General features: G+C 37.9%; 1 protein-coding gene across 1 annotated transcript in view; it reads left to right on the plus strand.

Annotated features, from left to right (window-relative positions):
• LOC121371105 (amine oxidase [flavin-containing] B-like) overlaps window positions 1-18,873 on the plus strand; it is a 37,626-nt gene that overhangs the window by 10,517 nt on the left and 8,236 nt on the right. Inside the window, exons 5-10 of the mRNA XM_041496760.1 lie at window positions 4,952-5,043; window positions 6,792-6,933; window positions 10,430-10,579; window positions 11,743-11,902; window positions 16,739-16,883; window positions 17,652-17,709. Coding sequence (XP_041352694.1) covers window positions 4,952-5,043; window positions 6,792-6,933; window positions 10,430-10,579; window positions 11,743-11,902; window positions 16,739-16,883; window positions 17,652-17,709 — 747 coding nt within the window. The remainder of the gene's footprint in view (window positions 1-4,951; window positions 5,044-6,791; window positions 6,934-10,429; window positions 10,580-11,742; window positions 11,903-16,738; window positions 16,884-17,651; window positions 17,710-18,873) is intronic.

The raw sequence follows: 18,873 nt of genomic DNA on the forward strand, positions 1-18,873 counted from the left end.
GTCTTCATAATCTAGGGGTCAATCAAGTGCATGTCTTTTAATGGCATTCTTTAAAGGGGTAGAGGTAATCTGACTATCTTTGTTGTCTCTACATATATACCTGAGTACACACACCCAACTGAAAGTAAATATCTTCAGGAGTTTTATTTTAAAACATTTTGTTGTTTAATATGACATATTGCATTTGTACAAAACTATGTGCAATATATATGCTTTATGAGGTGTACATTATATTAGGTTGCACTGTACAAACAACAGTTTCAGTGAGGTTGTCAGTTTATGTCAGAATACACCAGATCCTGGTTGTCATAAAGACACATAGCTGGACACTTTTTGAAAAATGTATGTTATCAGTATAGGTAGTACTATACCAAATAACTTCCGGCTGGGTCAAAGTTCGAGGTGCACCGAACTTTTGATAGAGAAGTGAACACCACAAGTCCTGTGATTGGTTATAAATGTGAGTGTGTTGGTTGTAAAAAATAATAGTTTCATCTGGGTAAAATAAATGTTCAATTTTATTTCATCTAGTACCAATGTGTCAAGTAGCCTTGTGCTTGAAACATGTATGGGGTACCTGTAAAAAAAAGTACTCAAATTTTGTGCGAAACTAGGGTAGTCATAGATGCTACCCATTATCTCAGAAACGAGCAGCTTGACCCCCATTTTTTTATGATTCACTTTAAGTGTAAAGGGTGGTAGTATTTATATCCGTGGCGTTTATGTCGGTTGATACGTTGCAGGTAGGAGTTTTAGCCGCATATGTTACTATTGTTGTCTATGGGATTTGATTTGGTAGTATACACCCTATAGACAGTATGGCTTTACAGGTTGGTGTTTCTTTTTCCTGGTATTTTTGATTGCCCTTCTAGACTTGAACCATGTGATGCGCACTCTGGACAGTATGGCTTTGCAGGTTGGTGTTTCTTTTTCTTGGTATTTTTGATTGCCCTTCTAGACTTGAACCATGTGATGCGCACTCTGGACAGTATGGCTTTGCAGGTGGGTGTTTCTTTTTCTTGGTATTTTTGCCCCATTTCCACTAAACTTCATGGTATGTGTTGCTCTGCTGTATATGCTTACAGGTATGTACTGGGTCATTTCTGATGTAATACAGGGTGTTGGGACATAGCACAGTGGTGAAGCACTTGCCTAATGTGTTTAGAATCGATCCCCATCACTGGGCCCATTGGGCTATTTCTCGTTCCAGCCAGTGCACCATGACACTAGTATATCAAAGGCTGTGTCATGTGTTATCCTGACAATTTGATGGTGCATATAAAAGATCACTTGCTACTAATATAAACATGTAACAACATGTAACAGGTTTTCTCTCTAAGACTATATTTAAAAATTATTAAATATTTGACATCCAAAAACCAATGATGCCCTAGTGGTGTCGTTAAACAAAACAAACTTTAAACTTTGATGTAATTAAGAAACCAACTATGGGTGGGTGGTTGATTTTATTGTATCATGTACTGTAGATGTGTAATATCCAGGGACATCACGTTTTTTTTTTTTGGGGGGGGGGGGGGGGGGCAACTTAGTAGTTAATAGTCTAAAACTCCTTAAACAGTTAAGAAGAGAATTTTCTTTAAGTTTCTATAATGCTATCCGAATTTTTTTTTCTATGGCCATGTACATCCAAGTTTTTCTGGTCATCCTGGTATTTTTAATACCATAAAATGCTTAATTGTTTTCAAATTCTAAAAATACATGTACCTCTGAGAAGTAACAGTTATGGATATGAGTTCCAGTCTATTTTTAGAGGGTATTTTTCCATTTTAACATCACAGACTCTCATTTCACTCTGTTGTATCTTTATCCAGATTGTGTTACAGATTTGTAGATGAATAAAACTTAGTGTTAATTTTCACTGGGTTAAAACTAGAGTCTGTGGCTTTAAGGGTTCTTCTATCAGTTGCTGGGCGATTACTGCTGCACAGGGGAGATAATTCACAAAGCTCTCTTAAACTATCTAAGCAATGCAAAACTCGCAAAGTTGCTAGAGGTTAGTGATATACGGCTTCTTCAGGGTAATTTAATACTGACTTTGAAAACTCACGGACACGATGTAGCTCATGATGTGTGATGGGTCGCTTAATCAATTACCCTAATGGACTCAGGTTTTTCCCATTCCAACCAGTGCTCCATGTCTGTTGAAAAGATCATTGTCCATTGTTGATTTTCGTTAGGGGTAGACTAAAGTCTGAACCATATTATTAACAACTTCAATAAATTACTCTCCTAAATTTAATTACTGTTAGATTTCCCCCACATTTTGTCCATACAGACAAAAAAAATGCCATTACATTGACAGATTCCACACACTAGTACTAGAATGTACCCATGTCACCTATATCGACTTCTCTGAGATCTCCTAGAACAAGAAACTGGTAATTTTTTGGTGTCTGCCATTTTGCTCTTTTTATGGAATACTCTTCAAGAGGGATGAAAGCCTCCAAAGAATGTGACATAGTTAATATGATGTCAGGAGGATTGCCTATACCACAACATCATGATGTTGTTAGATTACGTCACTTCCTCCCACCCCTCTTGAATAGTATTCATAAAAAAGCAAAATAGCAGCCCACTTGTTTTTTGTCCTGGGAGATTTCAGCGAAGTCGGTATGAATGACATGATTACCATCTAGAATGTGGAATCCATGTCACTGTAATCTTTTTTTCACGAGATCTGTCTGGAAAAAATGTTGGGAAAATCTAATAGTAATTAAAGGTAAGAGAGTAATTTGTTGTAGTTGTTAACAATGTGGTTCAGTCTTTAAGTAGTGGCAGCTGGTTTCCTACTCTTGTTTTCTATAACAGTAAGCCACATACTGAGAGAACGAAATGAGGGAATGCTTCGTATTGTACACTAGCCTGAGGTTGTGTTGGATGATCGAACCACCACGGTGGATCCATTCAACTGATTGAGGGTTTTCTTGTTCCAACCTATGCACAACTGTTCAAAGGTCATGGTATGTGCTGTCCTGTCTGTGGGAAAGTGCATATAAAAGATCCCTTACTGCATTAGGAAAAATATAGCAGTTTTCATCATACAAATCACAATTACCAAATGTTTGATATCCAGTAGCCAATGATTAATTAATCAATATGTTCTAGTGGTGTCATTAAACAAAACAAACTTAACTATTATCATCCTAATGCCTGTATATAGTAAGCTACATTAGATGTCAGTAATGTGAGATGGAATGTAAGTAAAACGGTTAATTTCCTGACACTATAGATGAGTGTTTTAGTTGCAGTCACCCTCTCTGTTTAGTGTTGGTATGATCCTTTATTTCTTTCGATCAGTATTTGGAAAGGAAATGTTTTATTTAAAGACGCACTCAACACATTTATTTACGGTTATATAGCATCTGACATATGGTTAAAGGCCACACAGATATCGAGAGAGAAAACCCGCTGTCACCACTTCACAGGATACTCTTTTCGATTAGCAGCAAGGGATCTTTTATATGCACCATCCCACAGGCAGTATAGCACATACCACAGACTTTGATATACCAGCTGTGGAGCACTGGCTGGAACAAGAAATAGCCCAGTGGGCCCACTCAGTATTTGGTGTCTAATCGGTCACCATGGTGAATCTCGGTTACTGTACATACTTCGGCTCTTGGACTACACAGAATCTGTTCATATTTAAATTGCATAAATAGTTTACTGTCATCATATGTATACAGAATCTTTTCCTATTTGAACTGCATAAATAGTTTACTGTCATCATATGTATACAGAATCTGTTCATATTTAAACTGCATAAATAGTTTACTGTCATCATATGTATACAGAATCTGTTCCTATTTAAACTGCATAGTTTACTTTCATCATATGTATACAGAATCTGTTCCTATTTAAACTGCATAAATAGTTTACCATCATCATATGTAGACAGAATCTGTTCATGTTTAAACTGCATAGTTTACCATCATCATATGTGTACAGAATCTGTTCCTATTTAAACTGCATAAATAGTTTACCATCATCATATGTAGACAGAATCTGTTCATATTAAAACTGCATAGTTTACCGTCATCATATGTCTACAGAATCTGTTTCTATTTGAACTGCAGAAATAGTTTACCGTCATCATATGTATACAGAATCTGTTCCTATTTAAACTGCATAAATAGTTTACCGTCATCATATGTATAGGACTGGCCTCGGTGGTGTCGTGGTAGGCCATCAGTCTACAGGCTGGTAGGTACTGGGTTCGGATCCCAGTCGAGGCATGGGATTTTTAATCCAGATACCGACTCCAAACCCTGAGTGAGTGCTCCGCAAGGCTCAATGGGTAGGTGTAAACCACTTGCACTGACCAGTGATCCATAACTGGTTCAACAAAGGCCATGGTTTGTGCTATCCTGCCTGTGGGAAGAGCAAATAAAAGATCCCTTGCTGCTAATCGGAAGAGAGCCCATGTAGTGGCGACAGCGGGTTTCCTCTCAAAATCTGTGTGGTCCTTAACCATATGTCTGACGCCATATAACCATAAATAAAATGTGTTGAGTGCGTTGTTAAATAAAACATTTCTTTCTTTCATATGTATACAGAATTTGTTCATAGTTAAATTGCATAAATAGTTTACTGTCATCATATGTATGTATTATGAAAAAGGCCTAGTAAATTGAAAAACAGTTGCCTAATCCATTTGTTTTTTAAAAGCAAGGTAATATGTTTCAATCAAATAAATTATTCATACTTTAAAATGTGCTGAGGTGTCAAACAAATATTCCTTTCCTTTTTTTCTCTCAAGAAACCAACTATGGGTTGTTGGTTGGTTCTATTGCTGTGTCATGTACTGTATAAAAATCAACTATGGATTGTTGGTTGATTCTATTGCTGTGTCCTGTACTGTATAAAAATCAACTATGGTTGATTTCATTGTTGTGTCCTGTACTGTGTTGTGTCATTTTCTGTGTTACAGGTTCCTGTGGATTCACCATGGAAAGCGAAGCAGGCCTTACAGTGGGATTCCATGAGCGTCAAGGAATTTGTTCATTCAATAGCATGGACAAGGTTACATGTAGCTAATTTTAGAAGAATATTTAGTCCTAATGTAATGCAAAGCAATGCAATTCAATGCAATGCAATGCAACACAATGCAATACAAAATGCAATGCAATGCAAAATGCAATGCAACATGCAATGCAATGCAATGCAAATGTAAAATTAATTTAAAACTAAAAACATATTTTGACCTGAAAAACAAAATTAAGTATTAAAATTATATCTATATAAATTCAGATACACCCACCCCCCTCTGGTTTTGAGTCTCATAAAGGTATTTATTAAAGAGGGATGAACCAGTGAAGGGTTCCCCATCACACTACCTACCCTGGTCGGGCTGATTGTGCTCTCTTGCACTTTCCAGTGCAGGCGCTCCCTCCTCCCACCCACCACATTCCCCTTTCCTGTCCTGGATGGACGAGCCGGCATGCTCTGAATGTGCACGTTAAACCCTTAGACCAGACCAATGCAGGGTTTTGATGTCTGAATTGTCTTCTTTAAGAACAGTGACTTTTACAAATGAACTGGTATGTTTTTCTTGATTCCCCCAAAAGTTATATAGTATCGGGTATTCCAAAGTACATGTATAACCTTTCCCCAAAGTAGGCTACTCTAAAAAGTCAAAGAAAGCATTATCCTGAAAACGTTGGATTCATTAATCCGTAAAAGCCAATTGGAAGTCATTAAATTGTTATTCTATAGTCATAATAAAATAAATCTTAGATTTTGACCTTTACCTGCTTGCCTTCACCAATGATAAAGGTCCATCCCCAGTTTTTTTTATTGGCCATTTTTCAAAAAGAAATGTCTGTTATTTCTTTTATGTTCATCAGGGTATGAACAAAAACAATCATCAGCAAACTGTGTGAATTAGTGAAGCCATTCTCACATAAGTTTGTGGATGATGTTTTTTGTTCATACACAGATTAATGTAAAAGAAATAACAGACAATACTTATAATTAAATTTGAATCATACAGGCTAACAATAACAGTAAAGCTTCATACTATATTTTGAATTATTTTTGGTCCATAAACAATAACACTCGGTAAGACAACTTGCCCATATAAAGTGACATCATCAGATATGATGTTCCCTGACGTAATTTTTACATTCATCAAGAAATTAACAAACTCACAATGCTACATCTGAACCAATGGGATGACATAATATTGAAATGAATGTAATGGAAATTTTATTGTTATCCTTTAAGCAAATATGATGCTCAATATGCAGTATTTCCAGTGTCCTAAAAATGTAAAATTAACAAATAAAATTTACTCCTATCTCCATTTTGAATTTTTTTTTAATTGGATTAAAATCTAACCTGTAATTTATTATGACCTCTTGCTGAATTATTTATTATAAATGTTTTTTTATAATTTAAATTTGGAGATCATTGATGTGCTGTTCACAATTAAATTTATATTTGCACAAGCAAACAAATTATTTGCTAGGGGATTGATTTTATTGTTAGCAGACACTTTAAAAAATCAGTATAATGGATCTTGTAAAATCACAAAATGTTTAAGTAAGGTACAAGTACCTACAATGTGTTGAGGGAGGAGTGGGTATTAAAAATGTGTACTTAAGAATTGAGAACAACCCTTTAATCTGTCCCAGGTGGGGCCCTCGGCCTCTAGGCCGAACCCTGGGGTGGACATGCTTGAAACCTCTGTAGTATATGAGCATGTTAAAACATTACGCACGCATGCACAACCCTTTAATGTTCCTCTTTTTTTATCTTCTTTTTTTTAGCGCCACTGTGGAATTGATTCGACTGACAGTCCAGGCAGTTCTCACATCAGAAATGCATGAAGTCTCTCTGCTGTTTTTCCTGTGGTACATTCATTCTGGTCAGGGCATCACTCGACTGACAACAATAACAAACGGAGCTCAGGTACGTTAACCCTTTCCAGTCAGGGCATCACTCGACTGACGACAATGACAAACGGAGCTCAGGCACATTTATCCTTTCCAGTCAGGGCATCACTCGACTGACGACTATGACAAACGGAGCTCAGGTACGTTAACCCTTTCCAGTCAGGGCATCACTCGACTGACGACTATGACAAACGGAGCTCAGGTACGTTAACCCTTTCCAGTCAGGGCATCACTCGACTGACGACTATGACAAACGGAGCTCAGTAACGTTAACCCTTTCCAGTCAGGGCATCACTCGACTGACGACTATGACAAACGGAGCTCAGGTATGTTAACCCTTTCCAGTCAGGGCATCACTCGACTGACGACTATGACAAACGGAGCTCAGGCACATTTATCCTTTCCAGTCAGGGCATCACTCGACTGACGACTATGACAAACGGAGCTCAGGTACGTTAACCCTTTCCAGTCAGGGCATCACTCGACTGACGACTATGACAAACGGAGCTCAGTAACGTTAACCCTTTCCAGTCAGGGCATCACTCGACTGATGACTATGACAAACGGAGCTCAGGCACGTTAACCCTTTTCTGTCAGGGCATCACTCAACTGACAACAATAACAAACGGAGCCATTCCAGTCAGGGCATCACTCAACTGACAACAATAACAAACGGAGCCATTCCAGTCAGGGCATCACTCAACTGACAACAATAACAAACGGAGCCATTCCAGTCAGGGCATCACTCAACTGACAACAATAACAAACGGAGCCATTCCAGTCAGGGCATCTCTCGACTGACGACTATGACAAACGGAGTTCAGGTACATTAACCTTTTCCAGTCAAGGCATCACTAGACTGACGACTATGACAAACGGAGCTCAGGTACGTTAACACTTTCCTGTCAGGGCATCACTCGACTGACAACTATGACAAATGGAGTTCAGGTATGTTAACCCTTTCCTGTCAGGGCATCACTCAACTGACAACAATAACAAACGGAGCTCAGTAACGTTAACCCTTTCCTGTCAGAGCATCACTCGACTGACGACTATGACAAACGGAGCTCAGGTATGTTAACCCTTTCCAGTCAGGGCATCACTCGACTGACGACTATGACAAACGGAGCTCAGGTATGTTAACCCTTTCCAGTCAGGGCATCACTCGACTGACGACTATGACAAACGGAGCTCAGGCACATTTATCCTTTCCAGTCAGGGCATCACTCGACTGACGACTATGACGAACGGAGCTCAGGTATGTTAACCCTTTCCAGTCAGGGCATCACTCGACTGACGACTATGACAAACGGAGCTCAGGTATGTTAACCCTTTCCAGTCAGGGCATCACTCGACTGACGACTATGACAAACGGAGCTCAGGCACATTTATCCTTTCCAGTCAGGGCATCACTCGACTGACGACTATGACAAACGGAGATCAGGCACGTTAACCCTTTTCTGTCAGGGCATCACTCAACTGACAACAATAACAAACGGAGCCATTCCAGTCAGGGCATCACTCAACTGACAACAATAACAAACGGAGCCATTCCAGTCAGGGCATCACTCGACTGACAACAATAACAAACGGAGCCATTCCAGTCAGGGCATCACTCAACTGACAACAATAACAAACGGAGCCATTCCAGTCAGGGCATCTCTCGACTGACGACTATGACAAACGGAGTTCAGGTACGTTAACCTTTTCCAGTCAAGGCATCACTAGACTGACGACTATGACAAACGGAGCTCAGGTACGTTAACACTTTCCTGTCAGGGCATCACTCGACTGACAACTATGACAAATGGAGTTCAGGTACGTTAACCCTTTCCTGTCAGGGCATCACTCAACTGACAACAATAACAAACGGAGCTCAGTAACGTTAACCCTTTCCTGTCAGAGCATCACTCGACTGACGACTATGACAAACGGAGCTCAGTAACGTTAACACTTTCCTGTCAGGGCATCACTCGACTGACAACTATGACAAATGGAGCTCAGGTACGTTAACCCTTTCCTGTCAGGGCATCACTCGACTGACGACTATGACAAACGGAGCTCAGGCACGTTAACCCTTTTCTGTCAGGGCATCACTCGACTGACAACAATAGAATATTCTATATGTGATCTATTCTAATCGAAGTTTGTTGTGTTTAACGACACCACTAGAGCACATTGATTAATTAATCATCGGCTATTGGATGTCAGACACTTGGTAAGTCTGACTCATAGTCAACAGAGGAAACCTGCTACATTTTTCTAATGCAGCAAGGGATCTTTTATATGCAATTTTCCACAGACAGGAAAGCATATACCATGGCCTTTCACCAGTTGTGGTTCACTGGTTGGAATAAGAAAAAACAATCAGTTGAATGGATTCACTGAGGTAGTTCGATCCTGCGAAGGGAATGAGTGTTAACTCTTAGCCGGCTAACTGTGCTACAGGCAAAACAGAGCTGGTGTTTTGGTGGTTTTGGTTTTGAGCAAAATAGAAATCTTTAAACATTAAACTTTGGTGTGTTTACACCGATTTTGCTTCAAAATGTTAAATAAATATGTTTAAATTGTATTTTAATCAGTCTTACCCACATCAATTATTATATTAATTCAAGTGGAATTGATCCCCATTGGTGGGCCCATTTCGCTATTGCTCTCTCCAACCAGTGCACCACGACTGGTATATCAAAGGCCGTGGTATGTGCTATCCTGTCTGTGGGATGGTGCATATAAAAGATCCCATGCTACTAATGGAAAAATGTTGAGGATTTTTTTTTTAAGACTATATATGTTGAAATTACCAAATGTTTGACATCCAGTAGGCAATGATTTATAAATCAATGTGCTCTAGTGGTGTCGTTGAACAAAACACACTTTAACTTTAACTTACGTTGGCTAACTGTGCTACTGGCAAAAAGGAGCTAGTTGGGGTCTATCTTGGTGTTTTTGGTTTTGAGCAAAACAGAAATCTGTAAACATTAAACGTTGGTGTATTTACACCGATTCTGTTTCAAAATGTTAAATAAATATGTTTAAAGTGTATATTAATCACCCTAACCAATTATTATATTCATTCAAGTGGAATTGATCCCTGTTGGTGGACCCATTGGAATATTGCTCGCTCCTACCAGTACCACGACTGGTATATCAAAGGCCGTGGTATGTTCTATCCTGTCTGTGGGATGGTGCATATAAAAATCCCTTGCTACTAATGGGGACAATGTAGCAGGTTTCCTCTCAGACTATGTTGAAATTACCAAATGTTTGACATCCAATAGCTAATGATTAATAAATCAATTTGCTCTAGGGATGTTGTTAAACAAAACAAACTTTAACTTTCATTCAGGTGGAATGACGTGTTTTTAAAATTCGACTACCCTATATTTTTGTCTATAAGTCAAATTTTATCCATCAAAATAATATTTCATAACTTGGAGGGTTGACTTTCCTGAAGTTTTTAATTCTAAGTTTTTATTTTTTTATTTCTGATTTGCTGTATTTAAATGTTGCAGGAGAAGAAAATGTTTGGTGGAGCTCAGCAGATGTCTGAGGGAATGGCGCGTCTCCTTGGTGACACTGTGCATCTGAACAGTGCCGTTGTCAACGTCACCGAGACAGAAACAGGAGTCATTGTAACAGATTGTAATAACACAAAATACCAGGTAGTATTATATACATAGCTATGAAATATATAGATCCACAGGAACCATAAAAGTGATTTTTAGTAAAAGTATTTTGGTTACAGTGAAAATATACAAATCATATTGATATTTTTGTGAACAAAAAAGAAGAAGAAAGAAATGTTTTATTTAACACATTGTATTTACAGTTATATAGCATCAAACATATGGTTAAGGACCACACAGATATTGAGAGAGGAAACCCGCTGTCGCCACTTCATGGGCTACTCTTTTCGATTAGCAGCAAGGGATCTTTTGTATGCACCATCCAACAGACAGGATAGTACACACCATGGCCTTTGTTACACCAGTTGTGGAGCACTGGCTGGAATGAGAAATAGCCCAATGGGCCCACCGACTAGAATCGATCCTAGATCGATCGCATATCAGGCGAGCACTGTACCACTGAGCTGCATCATGGGCTACTCTTTTCGATTAGCAGCAAGGGATCTTTTATATGCTTTTTGTGAACAAGTTGATGATTCAATTATCTCCCTTGTAAATTGTTACGTTTTAATTATTGAGATCAGTGTCGCTTCATTGTTTTTACTTTCATGATTACCAATGTGACTGATCATATTTAAAAATTGTTTAAAAAATTGATATGAAGTGCATTTATAATAAAATACCTAACACTGATTGAGTACAAAGCTAAATAATGGTGACACAATGTCCTGTCGTTGAGTATAAGTTAAAGTTTAACTTGACATTTGATTCATGAGTTAATTTTTTTTGGAGGGGAGGATATTTTAAAAAGTGACCATGAAAAACATCCTATTTCGAGGGAATTCCAGTTTACAAAGGGTCCCATTTTCAGGGGTTTCATGTACTGTATTTACATACATCTCTATATACAGACAAATTATTTCCCATTTGATGACATTTTCTTAATACATTTATTATAATAATAACAGAGATAGATCCAGGGGGGTGCCCAAGGGATCTGCCCCCCCTCCCCAAATATATTCAGGAGTTTCTTTTTTTCTGGCTTTAAACAAAATGTAAAAATTGGGTTGCCCTTTCCACGAGTTGGTCCACGTGCCCTTTTCCCCCTTTTTTCTTTTCCCCCCCCCCCCCCAATATTTCCTGGATTCGCCCCTGAATAATGATAGATTATATTTTTATTTATTGACAAATTGTTTCAGTGTGAGTTTGTGATCAGTGCTGTCCCGCAGGCTCTTCTCAACAGAATAAGCTTCAAGCCTCCATTACCAGGCTCCAAGCTACAGCTGATACAACGGATACCCATGGGATCAATAATCAAGACTAACATGTATTATGAAACTGCATTCTGGAAAGATCTAGGTTAGTAGGTTCCTATATGTACAGTTTAACATGTATTATGAAACTGCATTCTGGAAAGACCTAGGTTAGTAGGTTCCTGTATGTAGGCCTACAGTTTAACATGTATTATGAAACTGCATTCTGGAAAGATCTAGGTTAGTAGGTTCCTGTATGTAAATTTAACATGTATTATGAAACTGCATTCTGGAAAGATCTAAGTTAGTAGGTTCCTGTATGTAGGACTACAGTTTAACATGTATTATGAAACTGCATTCTGGAAAGATCTAGGTTAGTAGGTTCCTGTATGTAGGCCTACAGTTTAACATGTATTATGAAACTGCATTCTGGAAAGATCTAGGTTAGTAGGTTCCTGTATGTACAGTTTAACATGTATTATGAAACTGCATTCTGGAAAGATCTAGGTTAGTAGGTTCCTGTATGTAGGCCTACAGTTTAACATGTATTATGAAACTGCATTCTGGAAAGATCTAGGTTAGTAGGTTCCTGTATGTACAGTTTAGCATGTATTATGAAACTGCATTCTGGAAAGATCTAGGTTAGTAGGTTCCTGTATGTACAGTTTAACATGTATTATGAAACTGCATTCTGGAAAGACCTAGGTTAGTAGGTTCCTGTATGTAGGCCTACAGTTTAACATGTATTATGAAACTGCATTCTGGAAAGATCTAGGTTAGTAGGTTCCTGTATGTACAGTTTAACATGTATTATGAAACTGCATTCTGGAAAGATCTAGGTTAGTAGGTTCCTGTATGTACAGTTTAGCATGTATTATGAAACTGCATTCTGGAAAGATCTAGGTTAGTAGGTTCCTGTATGTACAGTTTAACATGTATTATGAAACTGCATTCTGGAAAGACCTAGGTTAGTAGGTTCCTGTATGTAGGCCTACAGTTTAACATGTATTATGAAACTGCATTCTGGAAAGATCTAGGTTACTAGGTTCCTGTATGTACAGTTTAACATGTATTATGAAACTGCATTCTGGAAAGATCTAGGTTAGTAGGTACCTGTATGTAGGCCTACAGTTTAACATGTATTATGAAACTGCATTCTGGAAAGATCTAGGTTAGTAGGTTCCTGTATGTACAATTTAACATGTATTATGAAACTGCATTCTGGAAAGATCTAGGTTAGTAGGTACCTGTATGTAGGCCTACAGTTTAACATGTATTATGAAACTGCATTCTGGAAAGATCTAGGTTAGTAGGTTCCTGTATGTAAATTTAACATGTATTATGAAACTGCATTCTGGAAAGATCTAGTTAGTAGGTTCCTGTATGTAGGACTACAGTTTAACATGTATTATGAAACTGCATTCTGGAAAGATCTAGGTTAGTAGGTTCCTGTATGTACAGTTTAACATGTATTATGAAACTGCATTCTGGAAAGATCTAGGTTAGTAGGTTCCTGTATGTAGGCCTACAGTTTAACATGTATTATGAAACTGCATTCTGGAAAGACCTAGGTTAGTAGGTTCCTGTATGTAGGACTACAGTTTAACATGTATTATGAAACTGCATTCTGGAAAGATCTAGGTTAGTAGGTTCCTGTATGTAGGACTACAGTTTAACATGTATTATGAAACTGCATTCTGGAAAGATCTAGGTTAGTAGGTTCCTGTATGTAGGCCTACAGTTTAACATGTATTATGAAACTGCATTCTGGAAAGACCTAGGTTAGTAGGTTCCTGTATGTAGGAAACTGCTACAGTTTAACATGTATTATGAAACTGCATTCTGGAAAGATCTAGGTTAGTAGGTTCCTGTATGTAGGACTACAGTTTAACATGTATTATGAAACTGCATTCTGGAAAGATCTAGGTTAGTAGGTTCCTGTATGTAGGCCTACAGTTTAACATGTATTATGAAACTGCATTCTGGAAAGATCTAGGTTAGTAGGTTCCTGTATGTAGGCCTACAGTTTAACATGTATTATGAAACTGCATTCTGGAAAGATCTAGGTTAGTAGGTTCCTGTATGTAGGCCTACAGTTTAACATGTATTATGAAACTGCATTCTGGAAAGATCTAGGTTAGTAGGTTCCTGTATGTACAGTTTAACATGTATTATGAAACTGCATTCTGGAAAGATCTAGGTTAGTAGGTTCCTGTATGTAGGCCTACAGTTTAACATGTATTATGAAACTGCATTCTGGAAAGATCTAGGTTAGTAGGTTCCTGTATGTAGGCCTACAGTTTAACATGTATTATGAAACTGCATTCTGGAAAGATCTAGGTTAGTAGGTTCCTGTTTAACATGTATTATGAAACTGCATTCTGGAAAGATCTAGGTTAGTAGGTTCCTGTATGTAGGACTACAGTTTAACATGTATTATGAAACTGCATTCTGGAAAGATCTAGGTTAGTAGGTTCCTGTATGTACAGTTTAGCATGTATTATGAAACTGCATTCTGGAAAGATCTAGGTTAGTAGGTTCCTGTATGTAGGCCTACAGTTTAACATGTATTATGAAACTGCATTCTGGAAAGATCTAGGTTAGTAGGTTCCTGTATGTAGTGCACGGTTCGTGCAATCAACATCCGATTTGTTGTTATTCATTTTTGAGATTTTTCTTCACAGTTCGGAACATTTTCAGTAACAATAAAGTTCAGACAAGTAAGTGTCTCAATACAAAACGTTACAAACCCTTAAAACCAATAATTTTGCCAAGTCTTATGATATCTGGAGAGGGGATACAACCAGGACAGAACAGTTGGAACATGTCCAGGAGAGGTGAAAGAAACGCACCCCAAATCTGTGAAATTTGTCGTGACATAGGCATTGTTGTGCTTCGAGCGACATCTACCGGTGACATCAGAATACTAACTTTCAAAATTATTTCAAGCAATTGGGACATGGAGATTCCCATGGTATTTATCGATATAAAACCTGCTTTTTCACTCCATTTGATAAAAACGTGATCTAAGTGTGTTACATGTTTGTAGATTAACAAAATTATAATTTATTTTCGCTGGATGGAACTAGGGTGTGCGGCTTTAATTGTACAGTGCAGATTACTTAATACACTGATTGGATGGCTTAAAAATGACAACGTTTGATTGGTCGTTCACTATGGCTAAAACGTCACTTTCATTGATTTCAAGTTTCCATTCATGTGTCATATTACATGATCTACAGAGATTTACAGGAAAATTGTGACTCATTTGTTTCAAACACAGTTTGTTTTTACACCACTAGAGCACATTGATATATTAATCATTGGCTATTGGATGTCAAACATTTGGTAATTTTGATATATAGTCTTAGAGGAAACCCCCTACATTTGTTTCATTAATATGAAGGGAACTTTTATATGCACCATCCCACAGACAGGATAGCACATACCACAGCCTTTGGTATACCAGTCGTGGTGCTCATTTATTTCATAAACATAAAAAGATATATTTTTATAAGCAGTACTTTGAGCTTTAACTATCAGGATTCCAAAGTTAGTTTGTTTTGTTTAATGACACCACTAGAGCATATTGATTTATTAATCATCGGCTATTGGATATCAACCATTTGGTAATTTTGGCATATAGTCTTAGAGAGGAAACTTGCTACATTTTTTCATTAGTAGAAAGGGATCTTTTATATGCACCATCCCACAGACAGGATAGCACATACCATTGCCTTTGATATACCAGTGGTGGTGCACCGGCTGCAACAAGAAATAGCCCAATGGGCCACCGACGGGGATCGATCATAGACTGACCATGCAAGCTCTTTACTACTGCGCTATATTCTGCCCCATCCACCCTGTACATTACCAAATTAGTCAACTGCTAATTTTTATACAAAGTGGCTACAACATTTAGTCTGTGGCTGATAAAATATTCCTTAAATTAACTAAATTTTAATAATTTTCAAGGAAAAAACTCTACATATCTAAAAATTGGCTAAACCAAAATTTGTTACAGGGTGAGTCCTGATTATGCAGAAAAATATTTAAAAGTTAAAAGTTTATTTTGTTTGACAACACCACTAGAGCACATTGATTAATTAATCATCGGCTGAAGAATGTCAACTATTTAGTAATTCTGCCACATTCAGAGGAAACCCGCTACATTTTTTTTCTAATGGTCAAGGTCATAGTGTTTTATGTGCACATTCAGAGCAAGATGTTGTAGCGCACGCCTGTCATGGGCACAGTAAAGTTTGTTTTATTTAATGACGCCACTAGAGCACATTGATTTTTTATCTTATCATCAGCTATTGGACGTCAAACATATGGTCATTCTGACACTCTGTTTTAGAGGAAACCCGCTGTTGCCACATAGGCTACTCTTTTACGACAGGCAGCAAGGGATCTTTTATTTGCGCTTCCCACAGGCAGGATAGCACAAACCATGGCCTTTGTTGAACCAGTTATGGATCACTGGTCGGTGCAAGTGGTTTACACCTACCCATTGAGCCTTGCGGAGCACTCACTCAGGGTTTGGAGTTGGTGTCTGGATTAAAAAACCCATGCCTCGACTGGGATCCGAACCCAGTACCTATCAGTCTATAGACCGATGGCCTAACCACGACGCCACTGAGGCCGGTCGTCATGGGCACAGATGCTGGCCTTGGTTGGCTCCTCCGTCTAGGACAGCAAATTTCCTAATGCAGCAAGAGATCTTTTATATGCACTTTCCCACAGACAGGAAAGCACATACCACAGCCTTTGACCAGTTGTGGTGCACTTGTTGGAATGAGTAAAACACCAATCAGCTGAATGGATTCACCAAGATGGTTCGATCCTGCAACGCAAGCACCTCAAGCAAGCATTCAACCGACTCAGCTAAATATATACTATATATATATATATATATTTACTATATCATGTTATTTATCAGGGTTTTGTGGCAGTGCCATTTCTGACAGCGGGCCTGTGGGTTACTGTGTGGATGACACGAAACCGGATGGGTCACACCCATCACTGATGGCTTTTATACTGGCAGACAAGAGTAGAGACATGGCGAGCCTCACACCTGAACAACGGTACGTGTGAGTTAACAGGGACATACCTACTGGTAGTCTGAAATAAGGGGAGGCGCAGTGAAAAATAACCTGGGTGTATAACAGTTCTATAAATTAATTAATGGCAGACAAGAGTAGAGACATGGCCAGCCTCACACCTGAACAACGGTACGTGTGAGTTAACAGGGACATACCTACCGGTAGTCTGAAATAAGGGGCGGGGCAGTGAAAAACAACCTGGGTGTATAACAGTTCTATAAATTAATTAATGGCAGACAAGAGTAGAGACATGGTCAGCCTCACACCTGAACAACGGTACGTGTGAGTTAATAGGGACATACCTACCGGTAGTCTGAAATAAGGGGCGGGGAAAAAGAATCAGGGTGTATAACAGTGCTATAAATACTGTATAACGTATAAATATTGTAAAAATATAATATACTACAGTAACTATAAATGTTAAATAATTGATATAAAATTGTATAACTGTTATAAACACTGCAATACATATTGAAATATTGTTATAAATGTTACATATCTGTTATAAATACAGTCAAACCTGTCTTAAGCGGTCACAGCATTATGATTAAGCTAGGACCATTGTCAATTAATTTCAAAGTACCCGGTATTTTCAGATATTAAACTTCAATTTACTGTATAAAGGCTAGTTGTTGTTTTTTTTAACTAAAAAGAAAGACAAAGATGTTTAATTACTGCTCTATGATGAAAAGAGATATTAGCACCAAAAATATGTATACTAATTCTCTCTTATTTATTTTTGCCAAACAGAAAACAAGCATTGTGTCAACATTTTGCAAAGGTGTTTAAGAGTGACGAGTTTCTACAGGTAATCTAGACTTATTTCCAGCAGGCCTTATTTTTTCTCAGGAGGACATTTAATAAAAAACCCCACAAAACAACCAGGCCATATTCTACTAAATATTTCAAGTGTTGAGTTCTTCTGCAAGCTGCTCAATGTTATTGTTTTTCATTGCTATGGTAACCAATAAACCTATCTTCTGATACAAGTTGGGCATTGCAGTTCATATCTTAGTTTAACCTCATGCTCCTAAACACCAATGAACATAAAAGAAATAACAGATAATACTTAAATAATAGTTTTAAAGAGAATATCTAGTTAATGATGTAGGGCATCAGCTTTATCCTGCGAAGGTAAGAATGGGAATTTCCGTAATGCTGATTAAAACTTCCCATTCAGCCTCAACAGGATAAGAAACGAAAGAAATGTTTTATTTAAAGATGCACTCAACACATTTTATTTATGGTTATATGGCATCAGACATATGGTTAAGGACCACACAGATATTGAGAGAAGAAACCCGTTGTCACCACTTCATGGGTTACTCTTTTCGATTAGCAGCAAGGGATTTTTTATATGCACCATCCAACAGACAGGATAGTACATACCATGGCCTTTGTTACACCAGTTGTGGAGCACTGGCTGGAATGAGAAATAGCCCAATGGGCCCACCGATGGGAATCGATCCTAGATCGATCGCATATCAGGCGAGCGCTGTACCATTGAGCTACATCCCTCAAGAGAATAAAGCCGATATCCTATATCATTAACTTATAATTATTGTTATTATTTTTATCCTGTAATCCATAAAACTTATATGATGACTTAGGTCAAATGAACGATTTTGTAATGTATATATGTATCTGACATAACATGACATGAGGTCAAAAGTCACAATCTGCCAGTATATGTGTAAGACGTATAATTGGACAATAGAAACAGTGGTTTCAAGATGAAAATGTTAATATGTTTATCATTTCAAAATGTCCTGTGATAAATTGTGTTGACTGTTTAGTACTCTATTGTTGTGTTATGTTTACCATTGCACCATACACTATTCCCGTCGACTGACCACTTATCAAAATGTCCTGTGATAAATTGTGTTGACTGTTTAGTACTCTATTGTTGTGTTATGTTTACCATTGCACCATACACTATTCCTGTCGACTGACCACTTATCAAAATGTCCTG

The sequence above is a fragment of the Gigantopelta aegis genome, chromosome 1 (assembly GCF_016097555.1).
Source record: "Gigantopelta aegis isolate Gae_Host chromosome 1, Gae_host_genome, whole genome shotgun sequence".
NCBI classification, from domain to species: domain Eukaryota; kingdom Metazoa; phylum Mollusca; class Gastropoda; order Neomphalida; family Peltospiridae; genus Gigantopelta; species Gigantopelta aegis.